The 20772-nt window shown below is 46.3% G+C and overlaps 1 protein-coding gene across 1 annotated transcript in view; it reads right to left on the reverse strand.

Annotated features, from left to right (window-relative positions):
• Nucleotides 1–20772, reverse strand: part of SYCP2 (synaptonemal complex protein 2) — a 4998961-nt gene that overhangs the window by 1786758 nt on the left and 3191431 nt on the right. Inside the window, exon 31 of the mRNA XM_085615168.1 lies at nucleotides 3492–3666. Within this exon, the coding sequence (XP_085471294.1) occupies nucleotides 3492–3666 (175 nt within the window). The remainder of the gene's footprint in view (nucleotides 1–3491; nucleotides 3667–20772) is intronic.

Genomic DNA, 20772 nt, shown 5'->3' on the forward strand with positions numbered 1-20772 from the left:
CCTGTACTGTGTCTGGTATGGTTGATATTGCTGTGTTCTTTGGTAATTCCCTCTATTGGAAAAACCACGACCCCTAGCTCCTCTGAAAGGAATCTTCCTGTATTGAAGGGAACCAAGGGACTTGGCAGTGTCCGTATCTTTTTTGATGGAGAGCAGCACATCATCTATGTGTTTTCCAAATAAGCCTTCCCCATCATAAGCCATATCCAGTACTTTCGTTTGGACCTCCGGTCTAAATATGGTTGCCTTCAACCAACCCTGTCGACGTAATACAGCAGCCCCTTCTAGTTGACAACAGCTCGTATTGGCTCTGTCCATAGCACAATCAATAGTTTCAGAGGCTGCTCACTCTCTTTCTGTGAGGATCTTTCTGGCTTCCTGTTGCCTGTCTTCCGGAATAAGCTCTAGTAGTGAAGCCTAATCATTCCACATTTGCCTGTTGTAGTGCCCAATGATGGCCAAAGCGTTGGCTGCTTTGATATTGTTTGCAGCCATCATGGTAAAGCGTTTTCGGATAAAATCAAGCGTACGTCCTTCCTAATCAGGAGGAGTTGAAATCGGAGTAGAGGGGTTTTTTGACCTCCTTTGTGCTGCCTGTGAGATTACAGAAATCGGTTTCAGATGTCCAGTTAAACAAGAAGGAGAGTTTTCCGGGGCTCTGTATTTCTCTCAATGCGCGCTAGTACTGGCGGTATTGAGGCTGGGGTCGACATTATTTTAACCCCCTCTTGCCAAACATAGTCAACAATGGATATTGTGCGCATTGACTTTCTGGTTTCCTCTTTAAAGTCATACAGGAAACATTCTGTAAGCTTCACCTCCATGGGGATATGAAATCTATTAGAAGCTCTCTCCATTAAGTTGTGGAAACCACCTATATCCTCTGGCGGAGAGTCCGACTGGATGATGTGACGGAGGTGATGGAGTAGAGATAATATAATTGTCCTAGGGCTCAACAGATGGATCTAGGATCTCGCCCTCTTCACGTTCTTCATCTGAAGAAGTATGGACAACCGGAACCGTCTCCTGTGGAACTGCAGTGTCACAGGTGAAATGGGTTTTTCAGGAAGTTGTGCCGGTACTTCCTTGGGAACCTCTTGAGGCGGAAAATTTTGCTTGTAATCTGCAAGCATAGGGGCATATTATCAAGAAACGGTGTTAAAATTATCGCCGCTTTAGCGGCAGAAAACTGTCGCTAAAGCGGCGATAATGTGCTTGATAATATGCCCTTCAGAATTCCCATAGAAGCCCATATTCTGGTGTCAACATGGGCTTCTATTGGAATTCTCTGCGGCATATTATCAAGCCATTATCGCCGCTTTAGCGGCAGTTTTCTGCCGCTAAAGCGGCGATAATTTCAACGCCCTGCTTGATGATATGCCCCATAGTTTGTAAATCTTGGATCAAATCTGGATTCAGGTGAGCCGTCTGTCTATGACGAGGCTCATGGTAGTCATAGTGATAGTGATGTGGCGGTGCTAGGTATGGCGGGTAGCATTGCTGGTCCTCATACTCATCATCATCATCAAAGTCCTGGCATTTTACGTGCAGCTCTGAAGTACTGTGTGCTGCCCCGTAAATCTCATCATCCTCCTCTTCGGACTTCTGAAGGTCCAACAAATGTGATGGAGGTAATGGAGAAATTTTACTGTAAATTGACATGTTCGGGTGGAAGTACTTTTTTGACACTCTAACTGTCGTCAATGGTAACGTTGATAGAGTTCCAGTAACCGCTGCTGAAAAACTTGTCGTCGATGGTAGGATCGTCACCGGGATCATCGTCGATGGGTTTGTAGTCGACGGGATCATAGTCAACGGCGTCGTCATCGACAAAGGGATCCTTGTTAAAGGGGTCGCCGTTGACAGCGTTGATGTAGATGGATCTGTCATCGGCGAGACCTTCGTAGACGTCGTGGTCGTCAGTGCTAGACTTGGCGTCGATGAAGACGTCGACAGTGCCTTAGTTGGTTTATTTGAAATTCTCACCGTTTGTAAAGGCGGAGAATTCGTCGACGACGTCAGCGTCGGTGACATCTTCGTCGACGGTATAGGTCCAAAAATAGCCATGGTCGTCGCTGTGACAGAAGTAGACGGGGCAAACGACGTGATGGTGAAACTCGCTGTCGTTGAAGACCCAGAGGATGTCGATGACGGTGTCGTCGACGCCGGGGATTTTTCAATCCTGATCTTACAGGATCAGCTGAAGACACTCTGTGTTTCTTCTCTTTCCTCAGAAGTGTAGAAGAGACAGAGGTTGAAGGTTCAGAGGAGACTTTAGAAGGCTTCCCCTTACTTGAACCCTTGCTATCTGGAGAGGGTTTAAGGTGTTTCCTGCCCTCTCCAGAGCCTTTTTCCTCAGACCTGGATCTTTTGGGAGATCTGGGCAATCCATCATTGTCCTCATCAGACGACTTGCGGTGCTTGGTGGACTGCAACCACAGAAACAATCTTCCTTCTCTGTCTCTCAAGGTCTTGCTAGAGAAAGTAAGACAGATTTTACACAGCTTTACCTCATGGGATGGATGGTGGCAATAAATGCAGTCTTTGTGAGGATCATCAACGTGGACCCTCTTCTTGCCACAGGTCTTGCAAGGCTTATAGAGTCCTATTTTGTCAGAGTTTTGAAGAAAAAACCTGAAAGGTAGACCAAAAACTGAGCAGGGCTCGGGTAGACTCCCTTCACACACAACGTGTGGTGAAAATCTGAGGGAAACTGCCTCTGCTGGGAAGGTTCTAGAGGGTGCTAATAGCCGATTGGCCGCTTTCAGCTTTTGGTCCTTTTTTGAAAAAGGACATGGATAGGTTATGATAGCATGGCTTAGGGCCATTGTAGCCTATGGCAGTTCTAGAATACTGCTTGTTTATTGCACAATGGGACTCCCATTCTGACGACGGGGAATGATTGAGGCATGTGAATCTATGAAAGATACCTCAATACTGGATAAATTACCATTAAATGCCTCCGGAATTTCCTTTACTTTTCTCCTCATGTAATCTCCTGGTCACATTTGGGCCCTACAATGGCATCTCTAGTGGTATCCTGCTCCCCCACAAGGGTTCCTAGTGGAGGCAGAAGGATACACCCAAGTGGCCAATAGCATTAGGTGAGAGATAAATACATCTACTGGGCTGAGCCGAGATGTATTAATAAACGTCACAAGTCAGGTGGTTGAAAGCAACGTAGCCCAAAGGTCCACTCTATGTATATTGTGAATTACTAGTTGTTAAAAACCAGACTTAAAAAGAAGAGAATCTGAAAAAGATAGGTGTATTAAGCCTTTTACTTTTGCTTAGGGTTCCTAAGCGACCACTTAAAGGGTTGGTTGCAGATGTTCAGCTGTGACACTGCTAGGAGCCCTGAATCTGTCAGAAAGGGTATCCATTACTAAAGTCTTATATTTCTTTTACATGTGGTCAGCCTTATTTTTGTAATTGGATAACGGACTACACAAATATAAAGAAGGTAATTATTTAAACACTTTAATTCTTACATTTCCGTGGCACCTCCTGTTTTGGCACCATTTTGTTCCTGCTGTAGCCTAACAATTTGGGTTTCTGTTTCCTCTGTGACTCCCGCAGCCAGCTTATATCAGTCTTGCTGTCATCACATCGTGTTTCTGTGTCAGTATCACTAAAGAGATGTTTCTTACCACGTTGATTTCTAGTCTTAAAAAAGCAGAACATTTTTAAACTATAAGAAATGTTATTTGTTAAATAATTCTCTTATACTTAATGTAACTTACACAGTTAAGATTAACAAAAACAATTAAACTTTACGAATTAAACAATTTAAACTTGACAAAGAGATTAATACAGAAAAGAGATAAGAATGGTACGCAATCGGCTATTTATTCTTACCTTGGTCAAAAAGTACCCTCCTATTTACTACTACTAAATTGAGAAAAAGCCTAATTTTAAGACTTTCGGTATTCACAGAAGGCATTTAGGAGTCCTAAAGTTAGGAGTCCTAACTTCTGTGAATTCCGAAAGGAGTAAGTGCCTTCTGTGAATACCAAAATGAGTAAGTGCCTTCTGTGAATACCAAAATGGTAGTAAGTTTAGGATTTTGTCCTAAGTTAGTTCTGTGAATCGGGCCCAATAGGTTTAGGTGATTACTGTTATACAGCTGGCATGGTGGCTCAGTGAGTTAAACAGTTCTCATATGAAATATATGAGCATTTCATTAAAAAAACATATAATAACATTAAGTTACCTTGTAAAGATATCTTCAAGTCAGTCTGTCTCTACACCGATCTTGACAAAGGGATTTACACTGCAGCCGTATTTGAGCAAGTGTCAAAATATCAGTTTCATTTCAGCATTCGTTTCTTAGCAGTTCACATGGCAAAGGGATACGATAAACTAGACCAAAACTGATGCATGCTTGTTAGCAAGCAACCATTAAAGCTACAATATAATATAACAAGAATACAACGTAGGGGATTTAAGTGCTATGGACGGAGCAGTCGTTTGTGAGCACAGTGCCCCCGAGCTCAGCATTATATCATGTACATTGACTCACATGAGCAGCAGCATTTGTGCCTAGATAAGAACAAGATTCATAGCCCTGTTTACAGAGGAGCAACGAACGACTGAAAACACGATCTCTCTAGTTACGAACACAGTTGCTAAATGGGGACCAGTGACTGGGTAGTAGTACTTGGTCCCTGCTCTCTGGGAGGGCTAAACACTGGAAGAGACATGACGCATGCATGCCATAGACGAATGGGGAGAAAGATTAAGAGAGCAACGATGGAGCCAGCAAACGGGAAGCCTATGGGTGGGCTGAAGCGCACAAAGTATATATAACAAGTCTCAAAGAGACAGCGCAAAGTCTAGCTGAGACCTAAAAATAAATGTTTTAAAAAAGCAAGCAGTTGCTCTCGGCAAGGAGGGACTGGAAGCACTACTCACTTTCACTGCTGTTTATGGAGCAAAGTAAAACAATGTAGTTTCAGGAGGCAACTGCCCTACAATCATCACAAGAACTGTTCGGAAAATACTTTACCTGAAAACGCTGTTTGATACTTTGTGTTTATTTGGGTGGCTCAGTTGAGCTAGCTATAGTCTAGTTTACGTATCCCTCTTTTTACAAAACCTAGTTTGAAGAAATCATTGGCTTTTGCCGCCAATAAGGCTTCATGAGTTAAACGCTAGCCACCAATTTTGGTTGTGATGAGAACCTCCCCCTTTTTTCATCTCACAGAAACATCCGTACGATATTCCGCCGTCTTCAGCCACATAGTTTTGCCACTTAATGTGAGGCATAACGCATCTGTGAATGCAAATCTACTAGCGTACATATTATGAATGAATGGTATGTGTATATGTAAATACATACAAATACTGCACACTGATTGCATTAATACATGTTCAGCACTGTTTCGGGGAATGTTTCTACTTATAATTAAATATTACCTTGACAATGAAAGACACATAATTTTCCAATGAAAAGTGAGTGTCTGTGCTGAAAGTAATTTTTCCTGAAAGATCCGTTCATAAACATTGGAAGCAAAAAGTGTAACATTCTGCAAACAGATTAGTAATCTTGAGAATTCCCCATTGGGCACCAAAATGTCAAGAGCAATCAAAAAAATGAGATTTTGCTGGAGAAACCTAATCCAATAGGGGAGGAAACCATTGTACACCTACACACAACCAACTGTAGCAGAGAGAGCACACTGTCTTTTCACATGCTCAGAGTACGCCAACACAAGCATTGGCAAACTGCCACCTGTGAAACTGGCATCGGTTCAATATCCAGTGAATCTCAGCAAATCACTTAATGCCCAAAAACAAACAACAAATGAACATGTTCTTGTGTAATGTAAACCTTCACACAAAAAAAGCAACAAAAGGGAGGAGGATGGAAAACAAAAGCGGCGGGGAAGAGCATCAAAAACAACGCTGGAGGGCATTGGGGGGGGGATTAAATATAATAGAAGGCGGGAGTATTTAAAAAAATATAAAACTACAGAGAGCAGGAGGAGGGCGGCATGGGTTTTAAAAGAACAATGGCGAGGAAGGGGGTGCAAAAATAATGGAGATGGAAAGAGAGTTGAAGCTGCGAGACTGGGTTTGAGTATCGGCGGGAGGCTCAACATCCTGTGGTTTGGGGGAAAATTACTTAATCTTTTCTCTTCATGCTTAAAAATGTATGTGTCCATGTGGAATGCAGCTCACTTGTGTACAGCGCTACAATACCTTCAGAGTGCAAGGACAACAGTAAAACGAATGTGTCCGTATGTACTGCAGCTGGTTCGTGTACAGCGCCCGATACCTTCAGAGTGCGGGACCAAAAATAAAAAAACATGCTGTCGCAAAACATGTTTAAAGTAGTGCCATTAAAGGAGGAGGAAAAGTTCTCATCGATATAAAAACACACAAAGAGAAAGACGTACACAACAGCATATAGCATGCTACAACCAAGAGCAAGCATGGAAAACAGAGAGACAAGCATACAATCAAATTGAAAGTAAGGGCGGGCTTTAAGCTCCTTTAAAGAATTTAAAAAAAATACAAAATACTTCAAAAAACTCAGCGCAAGCACTGTGCAGGTGAAACCTAAAAAGCAATGGGAAAAAAAACTTTTCAGTACGAGCTTAATTCGGTGTCTTAGCGACTATCAAGGAAGGTCTCCAAAAGTTGTGAAAAAAATAAAACATTTTATACAATCAAAAACTTAAATTATGTAACGTAACTTTCAGTCGCCGGTGCTAAAACGCTTTAAAAAGCTTTTTTGAGCAGATCTCACATTGTACCTAAGGAAAACAATGTGAATGAATCATCTATGCTCTTGCTGCAGCACAGTACATATAAACAGAACATAGCCCAAGATTTGTACTGCATCATTACAGAGCATGGTCCTCTAAGTGCGTCGTTTCTGCTTCTTATTTAAATACTTGTTATAGGTGATGCCAATTAAGTGAACATAAACAAGTTACGTTTACTGTGACGATTGCTTTGAATTTGAAAACCCCCCTAATGTTTTGTAATCACTTGTCGATTTAAAAATAAATTTGCTTGCGCAATACACAGTTCTTTGCAGTATAACTGTTCACAGTGAAAACAAGCTTTGGCATAGCCAATAGGTCTCGCCTTTGGGACCTTATAAGTGTTTAGCCATGCAACAGTTGATGTTGTTGCACCAAGGATATTGTGCTGGATAACTAAACACTTATAAGGTCCCAAAGGCGATACCTATTGGCTATGCCAATGCTTGTTTTGTTATGGGGGGGCATAAATAACAGGAGGTTGAAGCTTGGGAAATAGTACCTGTGTAACAGTGTGCTAGTTAGTGAGTTAGTTTGTTAATGAGAGAATTAGTGAGAGAGTGAGTGAGAAAGTTAGTGAGTGAGTTAGTGAGAGGAGAGAGAGTGAGAGGAGAGAGAGAGAGTTATTTAGTGGGAGAGAGAGAGAGTTAGAGAGTTAGTTTGGAGAGAGTCCGTGAGAGAGAGAGAGTTTGAATTAGTGTTTTTAAAGAGAGTTAGATAGTGAGAGAGTTAGTGAGAGGGATTAAGATAGTTAGTGAAAGAGTAAGTTAGTTAGTGAGGGAGTGAGTTAGTGAGAGAGAGAGCGAGAGCAAATAATCAGGCAGAAGGAGAGGATGGAGCAGTGCATCAGTGGAGCAGGACAGGGGGGGAGAACAGGGGAGCAAGTCAGGAGAAGAGGGATCTGAGGACATAGCAACATCGGGGCAGATGGGGAGAGATCTTAGGGGCAGTTTACCAGGGGAGAGGACAGTGAAGGGCAGAAGTGATTTGCTTTTTTAACAGAAACTTGGTTGAATGAAGAAGGGGGACCGGCGATCATCCAAGCCCTGCCTTCGGGTTATGCTATATCAAGGCTCGATAGGACTTCAGGGAGAGGTGGGGGCCTAGCCATTACTTACAAGGACAGTTTTAAATGTCGTATTGTGGCTAGTCCCTTACTTAACTGTGAAAGTCTTTATTTTACGATTAGTCTTTCACAGACTAACACATTTTCTGGCATCTTAGTCTATCGCCCCCGTGGCCCGGCAGGCAATTTCTGTCAACATCTTTTGGATAAGGTCGCCAGCCTGGCCAGTTCACTCCCTAATTTTACACTTCTTGGAGATTTTAATCTCCATTTGGATGAAGTTCTCCTTTCCTCAGTAGTAGAGGTCACTGAAGGCCTCGAAATACTGGATTTAAAACAGCTGAACAATAAACCCACACATAAGAAAGGACATAATCTCGACTCCATATTCTCCAATATTGTCAATTTAATGGTATCCGACCCGATTCCTCTCCCTTGGTCGGAACATTTTTTGATTCCTTTTTCATGGACAATCCAAGAGACTGTCCCACAGACAAGGGAAAGCACCAGATGGGTATGACCCTGGGCCAAGTTATCGTATGACTCCTGGACAAGGCATTTAATAGAGTCTGCCCCCATAGTAGATTCCAATCCAGCTATTGCGAATGATCAGTTCAATAAATGGATAGAATCGTCACTGGATATGGCTCTACCTAAGAAACTTATACATAAAAAAAGAAGGGGCCACCAGAATATATGGTACACACCCAAGCTGCAGGCTCTCAGACAAACTTCTAAGCAGCTGGAACGGCATTGGAGGAAAAATCCGACAGCGGATAGGAAGGAGGAATATAGAACTTCTATTAGAACCTACAAGTATGAAATAAAATTAGCTAAAACCGCCTTTTTTGAAAGGGAGATTCTTTTAGCTGAAAATCGACCCCGTGACATTTTTAAAATTGCCAAATCTCTTTTTATTCCCAACCCCCCCCAACATTGATAAGAATACCCCTCGACGTTGTAATTTAATTGCTAAATTTTTTAAAGAGAAGATTCAAGCCATCTATCAATCATTCCCGGCGGTGCTACAACCCCAAACAACGCCCTCGGCAGGCCTCGCTGCTAATTTGCTAGAATGCATTGCCCCTATAAATTTGACCACTCTTCAGAATATTTTTAATCAAGTTAAATCTGGAGCTCCCTCAGATGTTGCCCCTCCCGCTATCCTAAGACAAGCCTTTGAAATAGTTGCGCCGACAATTTTCAAGGTAATTAACGCGTCGTTCGAAGCAGGATCTGTGCCTCTCCTGTGGAAGCAGGAGATGGTGAGAGCCTTATTGAAGAAACCCAATCTAGACCCCGACATTCTATCTAATTATCGCCCGATTTCATTACTGCCTGTTACGGGGAAACTGGCAGAGAAATCTGTAAACACCACAATCTCAACCTTTTTAGAAGATCATAATTGTTTACATCCTACTCAGACTGGGTTTAGAGCTCAACAGAGTACGGAAACCGCTCTGTTAGTTGTGGAAAGTTTAAGAAAAATCACGGACAACGGGGGCTGCGCGGCACTGATCTTACTTGACCTTAGCGCAGCCTTCGATACCGTGAATCATCAGCTTCTGATTCAGAGGCTCAAGGGCGTCGGAATCTCTGGCATGGCTTTAAAGTGGTTGCAGTCCTTTCTTCAGGATCGGTCATTTGTGGTGTTCGATGAACACATTTCATCCGAACCTTTACCGCTCAAGTGTGGGGTGCCTCAGGGCTCGTCCCTGTGCCCCACGCTTTTTAACGTGTATATGAGCCCCTTGGCAGAATTGGTTACCCCTCATGGCATCCAGATTGTCACATATGCAGACAAAATACAGCTAATAGTCTCTTTTAGTCAAGAAGGTAAGTCTGCTCCTAATCTAGTGCTGTGTCTGCAAGAAGTGTTGAGGTGGATGGATGATTCTTATCTGAAGCTTAACGGTGACAAAACTGAACTTTTGTACTTGGGAAATGGTCCCTTGTGTACAATTGCTTCTTCCTGGCCCAAATGTCTCGGCCCTTCCCCAACCCCAAAGGCTGAAATTAAAAGCCTGGGAGTCTGGACTGACCATGATTTAAATTTAAAAAAACAAGCAAGCAAGGTGGCCGCAGGCTGCTACGGATTGCTCAGAATGCTTAGGAAGATTCTCCATCTTCTTCCTCCCATTGTTAGGAGAACAGTGGTCCAGGCACTCGTTCTGTCCCGCCTGGACTATGCTAATGTCCTTTATCTGGGCGCTCCTTTGGTAGCCATCAACAGACTCCAGGTAATCCAGAATTGCACAGCACGTCTACTTACCAACTCTGTTAGACGTTCGTCCGCTAGACCTTCCCTTGCAAAACTGCACTGGCTGCCGGTCGTGCAAAGGATCCATTTTAAAGCATTGTGCATTGCTCATAAGGCCCTCTCCAATAAGGGCCCTCCTGCTGTTAGATCTTTTATCCTGCACTATTGTCCTTCTAGACCACTTAGATCAGAAAATAAGCATCTTGTCAAAGTCCCAACTATAAAGAGGATGCGCAGTGGAGGACGTTACTTCGGGTACAACGCGGCGAAACTCTGGAACAATCTTCCACTGATGATTCGGTCTGAATCCAACTATCTTCTGTTCCGTAAATATTTAAAGACTCATCTGTTTCCTTGAATCTTGTTATATGCTCTAGGATTTGTGATAGCGCTGGGATGCTCTAGGGTATCCATGCGCTTTATAAATGCCCTCTCAATTCAAATGGGGCAGGAGTGGAGAGGGCATGTTAGCAGTGGGGTAGAAGAGAAGAGGAAGAAGAAGATGGAGGAGAAAGGGGAGGGGTGGGGGAGGAGGGGGAGAAGGAGAAGAGGAGATGAGAGGAGCAGTATTTAGGAGGCATTATGACGGTGGAGCAGGGCAGCAGGAGGAGGGGTGAGGGCCAAACAATCGGGGTGGTAAAGCAGGAAAGTAGAGAGCGGAGGAGGTGGAAAGGGTGGCTAATGGGGAGGGGGAAATGAAGTGGGGGGGTCAATGGAACACGAACAACTATTTAAATGGGTGCAAGCATCCTTCTGAGATCACTGCAAGGCACATATCAGTGGGCGCGAATGACGTGCATTATTCAAGGGCCAAGAGGGCGGTGAGTGCTATAACCAGGCGGGCAACTAGAGCCAAATTTCGGGGGGGCTGAAAAAGATTTCGGGGGGGGCTAAGTCTTCCAGCCAGTGTTGTCAGTGTTAAAATTCACTTTCATTGTGTACTCTTGTCAATATTAGGGTGTAATTTCGGACTCCAATTTTTCACCAGGGAGATGGTGCACCGACCCTGGAGACCTCTGAAGCTTGAGGGAGGGTTTTACTTTAGTGAGGACTTCAGTCATGGCCGCGAGCTCCACAGACAATTAGCATTTAAATATGCCTGCGAATTCCAAGCAGGGGGTTGGTGCGATGAATTACTGAGCACAAAGAGGCGTTTGGTTGGCCTGGGGTGAGATTTGTATGTGTAAAGGGTAATTAACAGGTTTGCCAGGGGGGCGAGAGGGCAAGGGTGAAGGCAAGCGTGGCCGGAAGTCCACGGAAAGCCTTTACCTTGCAGTGGGGGAGGAAAGGAGCTTCAGTCTGAAGAGGACTGGCAGACTGGTAAGAATATCTAGGACTGGACAGCAGCATCGTGCTCATAAGCTTGGCTTTCTGTACTGTAGCAAGTTATCGTGCTGCATGCAGCCTTTGTGGCACTGAGCACCAGAGGCATAGTACTGGTGCTGCACACATGGGTTACAACGGTGACATGTGCTGTGAAATACATGGTTAAACATGGATAATCTATGCTCTTTCGTAGCGGACATCTACAAGGGTGGCTTGTCCATGCACACAAAACAAATCTGCTCCATAGCAGCCTGGTTTATTTGTAAATGTATTTTTTATCCAAGCAGGCTGCACTAGCTATTGAAACTCCCCTCTGGTTGAACATTTTTTTATTATAATTATTAATTTTTAATCGTGCCTGAAAAAGGGGCACCGGTAGGTGTTTCCATCTTCAAAAGACACTATGAACTGTCATGGCATGACGAAGCAGTGTTCATGGGGACAACTGTGGAAGCAGACATCTGCAGGGAGTAAGTAGTTTCCATGGCTACGAAACACTGCATGAACTCTCGAGCAAAAATGAATTTGGAAAAAAAATGTTGGCACCGAAGATAAAAGCAAAATCGGTAAAGATGAAAGAAGGAATGGAGAAGAAATTAGAGAATGGGAAACAAACGAAAGGGAAATGCGAAGGGACGAGAGGAAAATAAAGGGGAGAGATCGAAAAAGGAACACGAGATAAAAACAGAAAGGAGAAAGTAAACAATATTAACTATGGAAAGATAAAAGAGTAGAAAGTGATAATGAGAGAACGACGGGAGGAGAGAGATGGAAGCAGGCACGCAAGATAAAAATAGCCGGGATAAAACACGAATATATATGGAGACAAGCAGGAAGTGGGATAAGGGAGGGGGTAGGGCACGTTGCGCCCTCTAAGGGGAGAAAGGCACGCAGGCTGGCAAATGGTGTGCACTTTCGCGGCCGCTTTGATGTTCTCAGTGGCCGCGCGGCTCACTGAGAACATCAAAGCGGCCGCGAAATGATCACGCAGGCTGCCAAATGGTGCGCGCGCCCGGCGCACATGCACTGTTTTTGGAGGCCTGAAAAGCACTAGTTTGCACTTCCAAATCCCCCGTTTACTAAAGCTCTCGCCAGAGCAGCGCTAAAGCGCTGGCTCAGGCGAGACCTAAAAATCATCATTTGTAGTTCATTCATAGTGTGGGCGCTGCACAATTCATTATTCAGCTGGCTCTTATAACATTCTTATTCATGTAGCCCTTCTCACATGGCTACATCCATAAGGTGGCAGCCTCTCGTATTATCTTTTGATGTTTCACAAGTCACCAAAATCATAACCAACTCTCCATCTTATAAGTCAACTGTTGCAAGACACTTTTTAAAGAGACAGCCTTTCATAGCCTTTAAAGTTTGAGAATCATCAGTACGATTGCTACTTCTGTATCTTTTAATCCAACCGTGCAAGTCACAAATAGCTTGTGATAAAATCATATTAATGGCAGCGCCCACCTCTGCTTTCTCCATAAGATACTGTTTGAACCTTGGATCTCATAAAGGAAGCTCTGTCAATCAATGCCATGGTCCCTTGGATTCACTGATTGGTAGGCGCCACAGTGCCCGGCTCTGACCACCACAATACCACAATAGACCAATGCAGGTGCTTTCTACAAAATCACAAGTCCCCGTCAAGGGTAGCCACTCGACGCCCAGCACCGAAAATGCGCTGTTGCTTCTGCCCCATCCCTTTATTGTGGCTTCAATGCGGTGCTCGGGAGATCACCACTATTGTCAATTTCACCTTGATTTCTTGGATTTGGTGGCATGCATCCTGATCGCCTGTGGCGCAAGAAGAAGGCGGTACCACAGGGTATGATAGGGCTGCGGAGCCCATCACCGCCGCAACGTACAGTCCCAGGTCTCCGGATTTCATTGAAGTGGATATATATATATCATGCAATATATGAATTGCTTTCAGCGAGTGGCAAGCTACTACAGAGAATTAGTGGTGGATTAGTATATAGCAATATAGGCTGTTAATTTGAGCAGTGGACATGTGAGTCTGTTGACTGAATAGGATAAAGCAGGTATAGAGGAGGGAAGAGTCTACATAATGTTATTTATGAGATCATATTAGCTAGATGAGGTTTGAGATTAATCAAAGGACGGATAGAGGAGGGAAGAGTCTAGAAAGGGTTATTAGGAAGATCACAGTACTAAAACAAGGTTTGGGGTGAGTTAAAGGAGAGATACAAGAGGGAGGAGTCTAGGAAGTGTTATTTTGGAGATCATAGTTGTAAATTGAGGTTTGGGGTGAATCAGGAAGGGATAGAGGAGAGAAGGGGTATAGAAAGGTTATATGGGGGATTATAGCAGTAGAATGAGGTTTGGGATGAGTCAAGGATAGATACAGGTGTGAAGAGTCAAGAAGGGGTCTTAGGGAGATCATAGTAGAATGAGGTTTGGATGAGTCAGAGGATACATTGAGAAAGGGATAGGATGAGACACAAAGTAGTGCATTGGAGGGAGTTTGCTAGAAAATGGCCTTCTCTGATGGGTCACCTCAAACCTTTTCCTCTCTTCTCTTTTTCTGACCTTGTGTTTGCTGGTCTTAGGATTCTGAGCACTTCATCACTGCTCACCAGTGCTAAAGTGCATGTGCTCTCTCCCTAAAACTTGGTAACAGTGGCTCATGCCCAATTGGCATATTTAATTTACTTGCAAGTCCCTAATAAAGTGCACTACATGTGCCCAGGGCCTGTAAATTAATAGGTACTAGTGGGCGAAGCGCGATGGCCGCAGCTTAGCGGAGCTCTGCTTCACCCGATCATCCCCTGTCTATCCGGCACACATATCCGCAGTTTAAACGTGTAGTCCATTGTTTGAAAGGCATCCGGTGCAGGATCCCGAGGTGGCAGGCCCCCAAAATTGATCGGGGGAAGTGATCCTGACGCGGCTGGAGAGAGGCCTGTATGGGGCGAAGAAGCCGGGACCTCGCATAGTGGTGGAAGCGATGAGCAAGCCCCCTTCCTGTGACTCTACAGCAGGGACTCCCTGACCGGAAGGCGTCTGGTGTGCGCCCTTGCAGCGGCGGACCCGGAGTGTCGACCAGTGGCCCGGAGTGGTTGCCGAATCGACTGAGGCTTGGTCGGGGCGTGAACGCCAGGGCCTTGAGTGAAGACAGTGACAGGGAACGGCCCCGGACTCCCAGGTGACCCGACCTGCGCCTGATGCTGCCACTTGTCATATCAGCCATCCGGAGGCCGTCCGGAGTTTCCTCCTCCACCCCCCACCCTCCACCGAGGTGAAGACGACTGAGGAGCATGCTTGGCCGGAGAGGTTAGCATTTCGTGCCGGCAGCCTGCGGGGGAAATCGAGAACTGGGATACCGCACAGAGGCGGAGGCGGAGTGCGGGCGCCCTCACTTGGCTCGTGGTCCAGCGGCACCTGCATCGGCCGCACCATCGGACTGAGACCTTAAGTAGCAGCTTTGTGAACGCCCGGGGGTGTGAGGAGATGGAGGCCCCAAACTGAGAATAGTGACACTAGAAGCGCCCACTGCCTCACAACAACCTCAAAAGGGGTATAAGCGGTAAGTTTGGACACCGGGACTGCCGCAGCTCCTTTACAGCAACATCCAGTGTGAGTCGGGTCTAATGCGGCTCCCATGGGTGCACACCTGACGTTTGGCATCACCGGCACAGGGTCTGGAGAGGTGTTTGACCCATATGTCCCCGGAAGGCACCTTTATTGCACCCTGTCACATAGCACTCACCATTGACCCTTCCCTGTACGCATCCTAAAACAGCCACTGTACTCCTGGCCCTGCCAGGCCGGGGGACAAGTCAGCCCAGCTAGCACCCAGACGAACGCACGAGTCACGTATCACAGCCACAAGCACCTGCCTAGCCTCCTCCTGACTATGAGGCCGCTCCCTAGGAATTCAACGGCAGGCCCAGGTGGGGGGACAGGTTTGCCATCAACGCCGGGAGTAACTCAGTATTACTATCCTTGCGGTGTTCCAACACCATTGACGCACGTAGATTAAGAAATCGAGACGCAATGTCGTCAAATAGAGGCAGCAAACCAGGGTAGCAGGCCAGATTGTACAGATACACACTCCCCAAAACATCAGTGCCTGAACCCTCCCCTACGGGCAAGAGTGGAAGAACACAAGGAGAAGTAGACCCGGAACCCACACTCAAAGACGTCCTAGAGGCGATCGCCGGGATCAAGACTTCGCTGGAACATAAGATGGACGCCATTACCGTGGAGGACAACCTGCTCCGGGTGGACATGAATAAAAATAATGAACGAGTCAAACAAATGGAACTCACAACCTCAAGCCTAGTGGAAAATCCCTCCCAGCTGCAAACAGATGTCAAAGACTTCCAACTGTTCCGGAAAATGGAAGAAACCAAGCTGGATGACTATGAAGGGCGCCTGCGACGTAACAATGTGCGAATCTTAGGCGTCCCGGAAAAATCAGAGGGGCAAGCCATGGATCTCTTTTTGGAGGACCTTATCCTTAATCACCTGCAACCCAGGGGCCTCGGAAAATTTTTCGTCATCGAGAGAGCACATAGAGTCCCCAGGGGTCGGCTGAAACCCAGGGCCCCCCATCGCCCGATCCTAGCCAGGGTCCTCAACTTCTGAGACCGAGACGTGGTACTCCAGCATGCCCGGACGGGGCCGCCCCTGAAATATGAAAAGGCAGAAATAACCTTCTTTCCAGTCTTTACCCAGCTGGTCCAGAGGCAGAGACGCACCTTTCTGGGGATCAAAAAGTCCCTAAGGGACAAAGGATATAAGTGCCATGCTTTTCCCAGCCAGGCTTCGAGTGGAGGCAGATGGTAGGGCCTGGTTTTTCGAGCACCCAGAATCTGCGGCGGAATGGCTGGAAAGTCGCTGATCGGCAACTCACAAGACACTGGGGTAAAACCATTGGGGGGTGATGGGAGTGAATCAGAGGGTGGGAGTGCAGCTGAAATGGGCCTGTATGCTAAATTGACCAAGATGGGGAGACACTCCTGTAATGCCATGAGCCGTTCTCCAGCATAACTCTGACTGGTATTCTGACCCGCATGTAAGGGATTGCACAACTGTATCCGTTTGTGAAAGGGGGGATAGGAGGCATCACGTACCCCACTTTTATACACTAAGTTACCTTGTAGGGCGACAGGCACTCTGCAAGTTGGATCATGGGCAGTTTGGAGCCCAGAGTGCAGTGACGCAGGGAGGAGGGAAGTTGGGAGGGAATGTTAAAGTTATTAAGTTTTGAAATTCATCAGGACACGTTCTATCGACTACACCAAAATATAATGCAGAGCAGGAGCGGTTTCAGCACATGAATACAGATGGGTACACAGTGGGATATTGGGGTTAGGGTGCTCAGCTGGAACGTCCACGGACTTGGCGACAAGATCAAGCGTGGCATGGTCCATCAGTATGTCAAGAGACAGGCCCCAGATTTCATCCTCCTACAGGAAACACATTTGATTGGAAACGCATGCCAGGCAATGAACAAGGGAGGATATAAATTGGTGGCACACGCAGGCTTCATTATAGGGTCGCGGGGAGTGGGCATATTAATCAAAAACTTGTTCCCCTTCACTATACAATCCACATGGTCTGATAACCGGGGTAGATATATAGATGTTTCGGGTCTATGGGAGTGTAGGACATTTGTCTCAGTGTGTGTTCCCCCTGGCATTCAGAGTGACGCATTTAAGGATTTAGGTGCGATACTTTTGTCAATCCCAGAAGGCCTCCTAATGATAGGGGGAGACTTCAACGCTGTGGTGTCCGGAACGCTTGATCGCCATCCCCCGCGGGACATTAGACCCGCACAACGGTGGCTACCTGACTTCTTCGAGGCCCTGGGACTGGTGGACGGATGAAGGATACATTACCCAGATAGGGCCCAATACACCTTCTTGTTGGGTGCCCATTGTAGTCTATCTCGCATCGACTATATTCTAGTCCCTGCGGCGCAGGCACTCAATATTCGGAAGATCCGCCACTTAAGCAGAGGTATCTCGGACCACTCACCAATCTGGATGAATGTTGTCCTAGGCCAAATGAGTGCCGGGAGAATTGCTCACATTAATCCATGGTATTTACGATAGGGGTGGGTGGAATTTGCGAACGTGACTTTCGCAAATTATCGCGAAAATGTTAAAAATCTCCGCAAACACGCGGAAATATCGCGAAGATGCGGAAGTTTTTTTCTCGCCCGTTTGCGGTATTTTCTGCGTGGTCGCGGTTCGCCAACTTACCAATGCAGTTGCTCGTGGGTGCGGCCATCTTGTTTTCACTCTTCTCGCGGTGCATGATCGCGAGAAGAAAGACGTGATCGCGCGACCAATGACATTACTGCGGGCGCGAACTGTCGCGAGACAGCGCAAATGGCTACTAACAATCCAACATCTCGTGGAGAACGCGACCGGATCGGGAAAACTTGTCGGCGAATGCGGGGATTCAGGTAAGGCGATCGCGCGCGAGCGAGAATGTATTATTTCACAGCGCGAGCAAGAAACAAATTATCGCTAAGCTGCGGAATGCGGAAATTTTTACATTTTCGCGCTCTCCGCGGAACGCGAAAATGTCAAATTATCGCAATTTCTGCGAGCGGAACGGAAATTTAGCCCAGGCCTAATTTATGAGACCCCGAGGTTCGAAAGAAAATAACCACGGACCACTACTTCCAAGAAAATGAGGGGACTGTAGAATCAGCCCAAATGTAATGGGAAGCCTATAAATCAGTAATCCGTGGGGAAGCCATATCACTGATCGCGGGTTAGAAAAAAGACAAACAAAAAGATTTGGTGCAGGCAGAAGACGAGGTACTTAGATTGGAAGAAGAATTAGAGCAGGCAGTGACCCCCGAGAAATTACACCTCTTGAATTTAAAACAGGATGAATTTAAAAGCATAGCAACAGTTTAGAGCTAGGGTGCAGGGGAAGAAAACGCAGAGCAGAATTTATGAACAAGGAGACAAGGCAGGGAAGTTAATTGCGTGGCTAGATAGGAAGGAATGGGCTGCCCGCCTTGTACCTGAACTGCATGAAGAGGGTGCCGACCCTATAACTGACCCGCAGCAAATAGTAGACCGGTTTGCAGACTATTACCAGACGGTGTACAGCACGAACGGGCAGTACACAGAAGAAGACAACAGTGCCCTACTCCGTTATATCAGGCTCCCCACCCTCACAGATGAGAACTGTGAATATCTTGAGTCCGCTTTCTCGGACGATGAGGTGGCTCAGGCAATACGGGCAGTGCATTCGGGGAAGGCATCGGGTCCCAACGGCATACCAATCGAGTTATACAATCTGAGACCGGATTAGATAGCCCCATACCTCCACTCAATGTTTATAGATAGCAGAGAAAAAGGGACACTTCCTATAGACCATAGGATAGCAAACATCGTGGTCATCCACAAAGAGGGTAAACCCAAAACCTGCTGTGCATCCTATAGACCGATATCGCTGCTCAACGCAGAACCCAAGACCCTGGCAAAACTATTGGCGATACGTTTGATAAAATTGATTGATAGCCTTGTACATCCCGACCAATCAGGGTTCATGCCACATCGTAATACCGCATTAAATCTACGCAGACTTCATGGCGTTCTGGGCAGAGCAACAACTAACCTAGAACCCGCAATACTAATATCTCTAGACGCCACCATGGCGTTTGATATGGTAGAATGTCCGTATCTCTTCGTTGTGCTCGACAAATTGGGATTCGGGCCCACTTTCGTGGGCTGGGTCCGGTTGCTCTACTCGAATCCCATGGCTCAAGTCGTTGTAAACAACCGCAAGTCACCAGCATTCCAACTAAGCCGCGGTACACGCCAGGGGTGTCCTCTATCGCCGCTCCTTTTTGTCTTAGCCCTGGAGTCCCTGGCGGCATGGATCCGCAGAGATCCAGTGATCCGCGGTATGCGTTGGTCCCTAGACTGGGAAGATAAGATATCATTGTACGTAGACGACATTCTGCTATACCTGACCTCCCCGAGAGCCTCCCTAATATGCCTACTGGACATACTTGCAGTGTTTGGGAGATACTCCAGATTTACCATAAACTGGTCCAAATCCGTGGTCTATGTTCTGCAGGGAGAACCACCCATTCTCCTGAGGGGCTGACCGATCCAGACAGCGTCAGATGGCTTCCGCTATCTCTGCATCTTTATTACGTTGAGCTCCGAGCTCCGCTTCACCCAAAACCTTCTACCACCAATACAGAGATTGAAAAGTGACATCAAACACTGGAAGTCTCTGCCCCTCTCATTATTGGGTAAAGCAGTCCTTTTCAAAATGATGGCTTTGCCCCGCTTCCTTTACGCCCTCCAGAACTCCATGGATCCAGTTCCAAAATTGTATTTTAAAGAAATAGAGAACCTCCAAAGAGACCTTTTATGGGACGGTAAACCCCGAATTGCCTTAACCAAGCTCACCCTCAACTGGTATGACGGGGGCATCAGTCTTCCAGACATGAAAAAGTATTATTGGGCGACCCACCTAGCGGCTATAAACCAGGGGATATACGGCTGTCCTGACGACCCGGGATATGCCATGGACAGATGGCTCCTCCCAGGGGTGGAATACATTCGAGCACTCTACTCTAGGCCCCGTAAATACCCCCTAATTGGGCCAACCGCACATTCAGTCCATATATGTCATGTGGTGAACAAACAGCTGGGATGGGATCGCAGACTCTCCCTGGCGACTCCCCTGTCAAATTTCGAAAAGCTGGGTAATTTGTGGCAGTTCAAGGGCTTTGATAAGTGGGACCTTATTGGAATTTTCCAAATTAAAGATCTTTGGGTTAAAGATGAAATCCTTCCCTTTGCCGCCCTCCAACAGCAATATCACCTGGCAGACACTGAGCACTATAGGTACCTCCAAATTCGGCATGCCCTACACACTCACCTTACCAGTAAGACCCCACTCCCGGATGCCTCCCCCCTGGAGGATAGACTACTTGATGGCCATCTTCCCGAAAAAACCATCTCCCTGATCTACAAAAACCGAATTAATAATATGGAAGACCCGCTCCAATCTCTTAAGGGGAAACGGATAAGAGACGGCTTAGAACTGGCTGAGGAGGACTGGCAGGAGGCGGTCTCCTTCCCGAGAGAAGTGGCGGTCCAGGCCAGATTACGTTTAGTACAACTAAAAATTCTACACAGGATTTACACCACAGGACCGGGTTTGGTCCGTATGGGTAAGGCAGATAGTGGGGAGTGCAGACGCGGGTGCGGGGAGGTTGGCACTTTTTTCCACATTATATGGGAATGTGCACATATACAATGATACTGGCACGCCATACATCGCATGCTTCGTGAGGTACTCACAACTGACCTACAGCCACAAGCACGCATGTG

This window comes from Triturus cristatus, chromosome 7 (assembly GCF_964204655.1).
Source record: "Triturus cristatus chromosome 7, aTriCri1.1, whole genome shotgun sequence".
Lineage (NCBI taxonomy): Eukaryota > Metazoa > Chordata > Amphibia > Caudata > Salamandridae > Triturus > Triturus cristatus.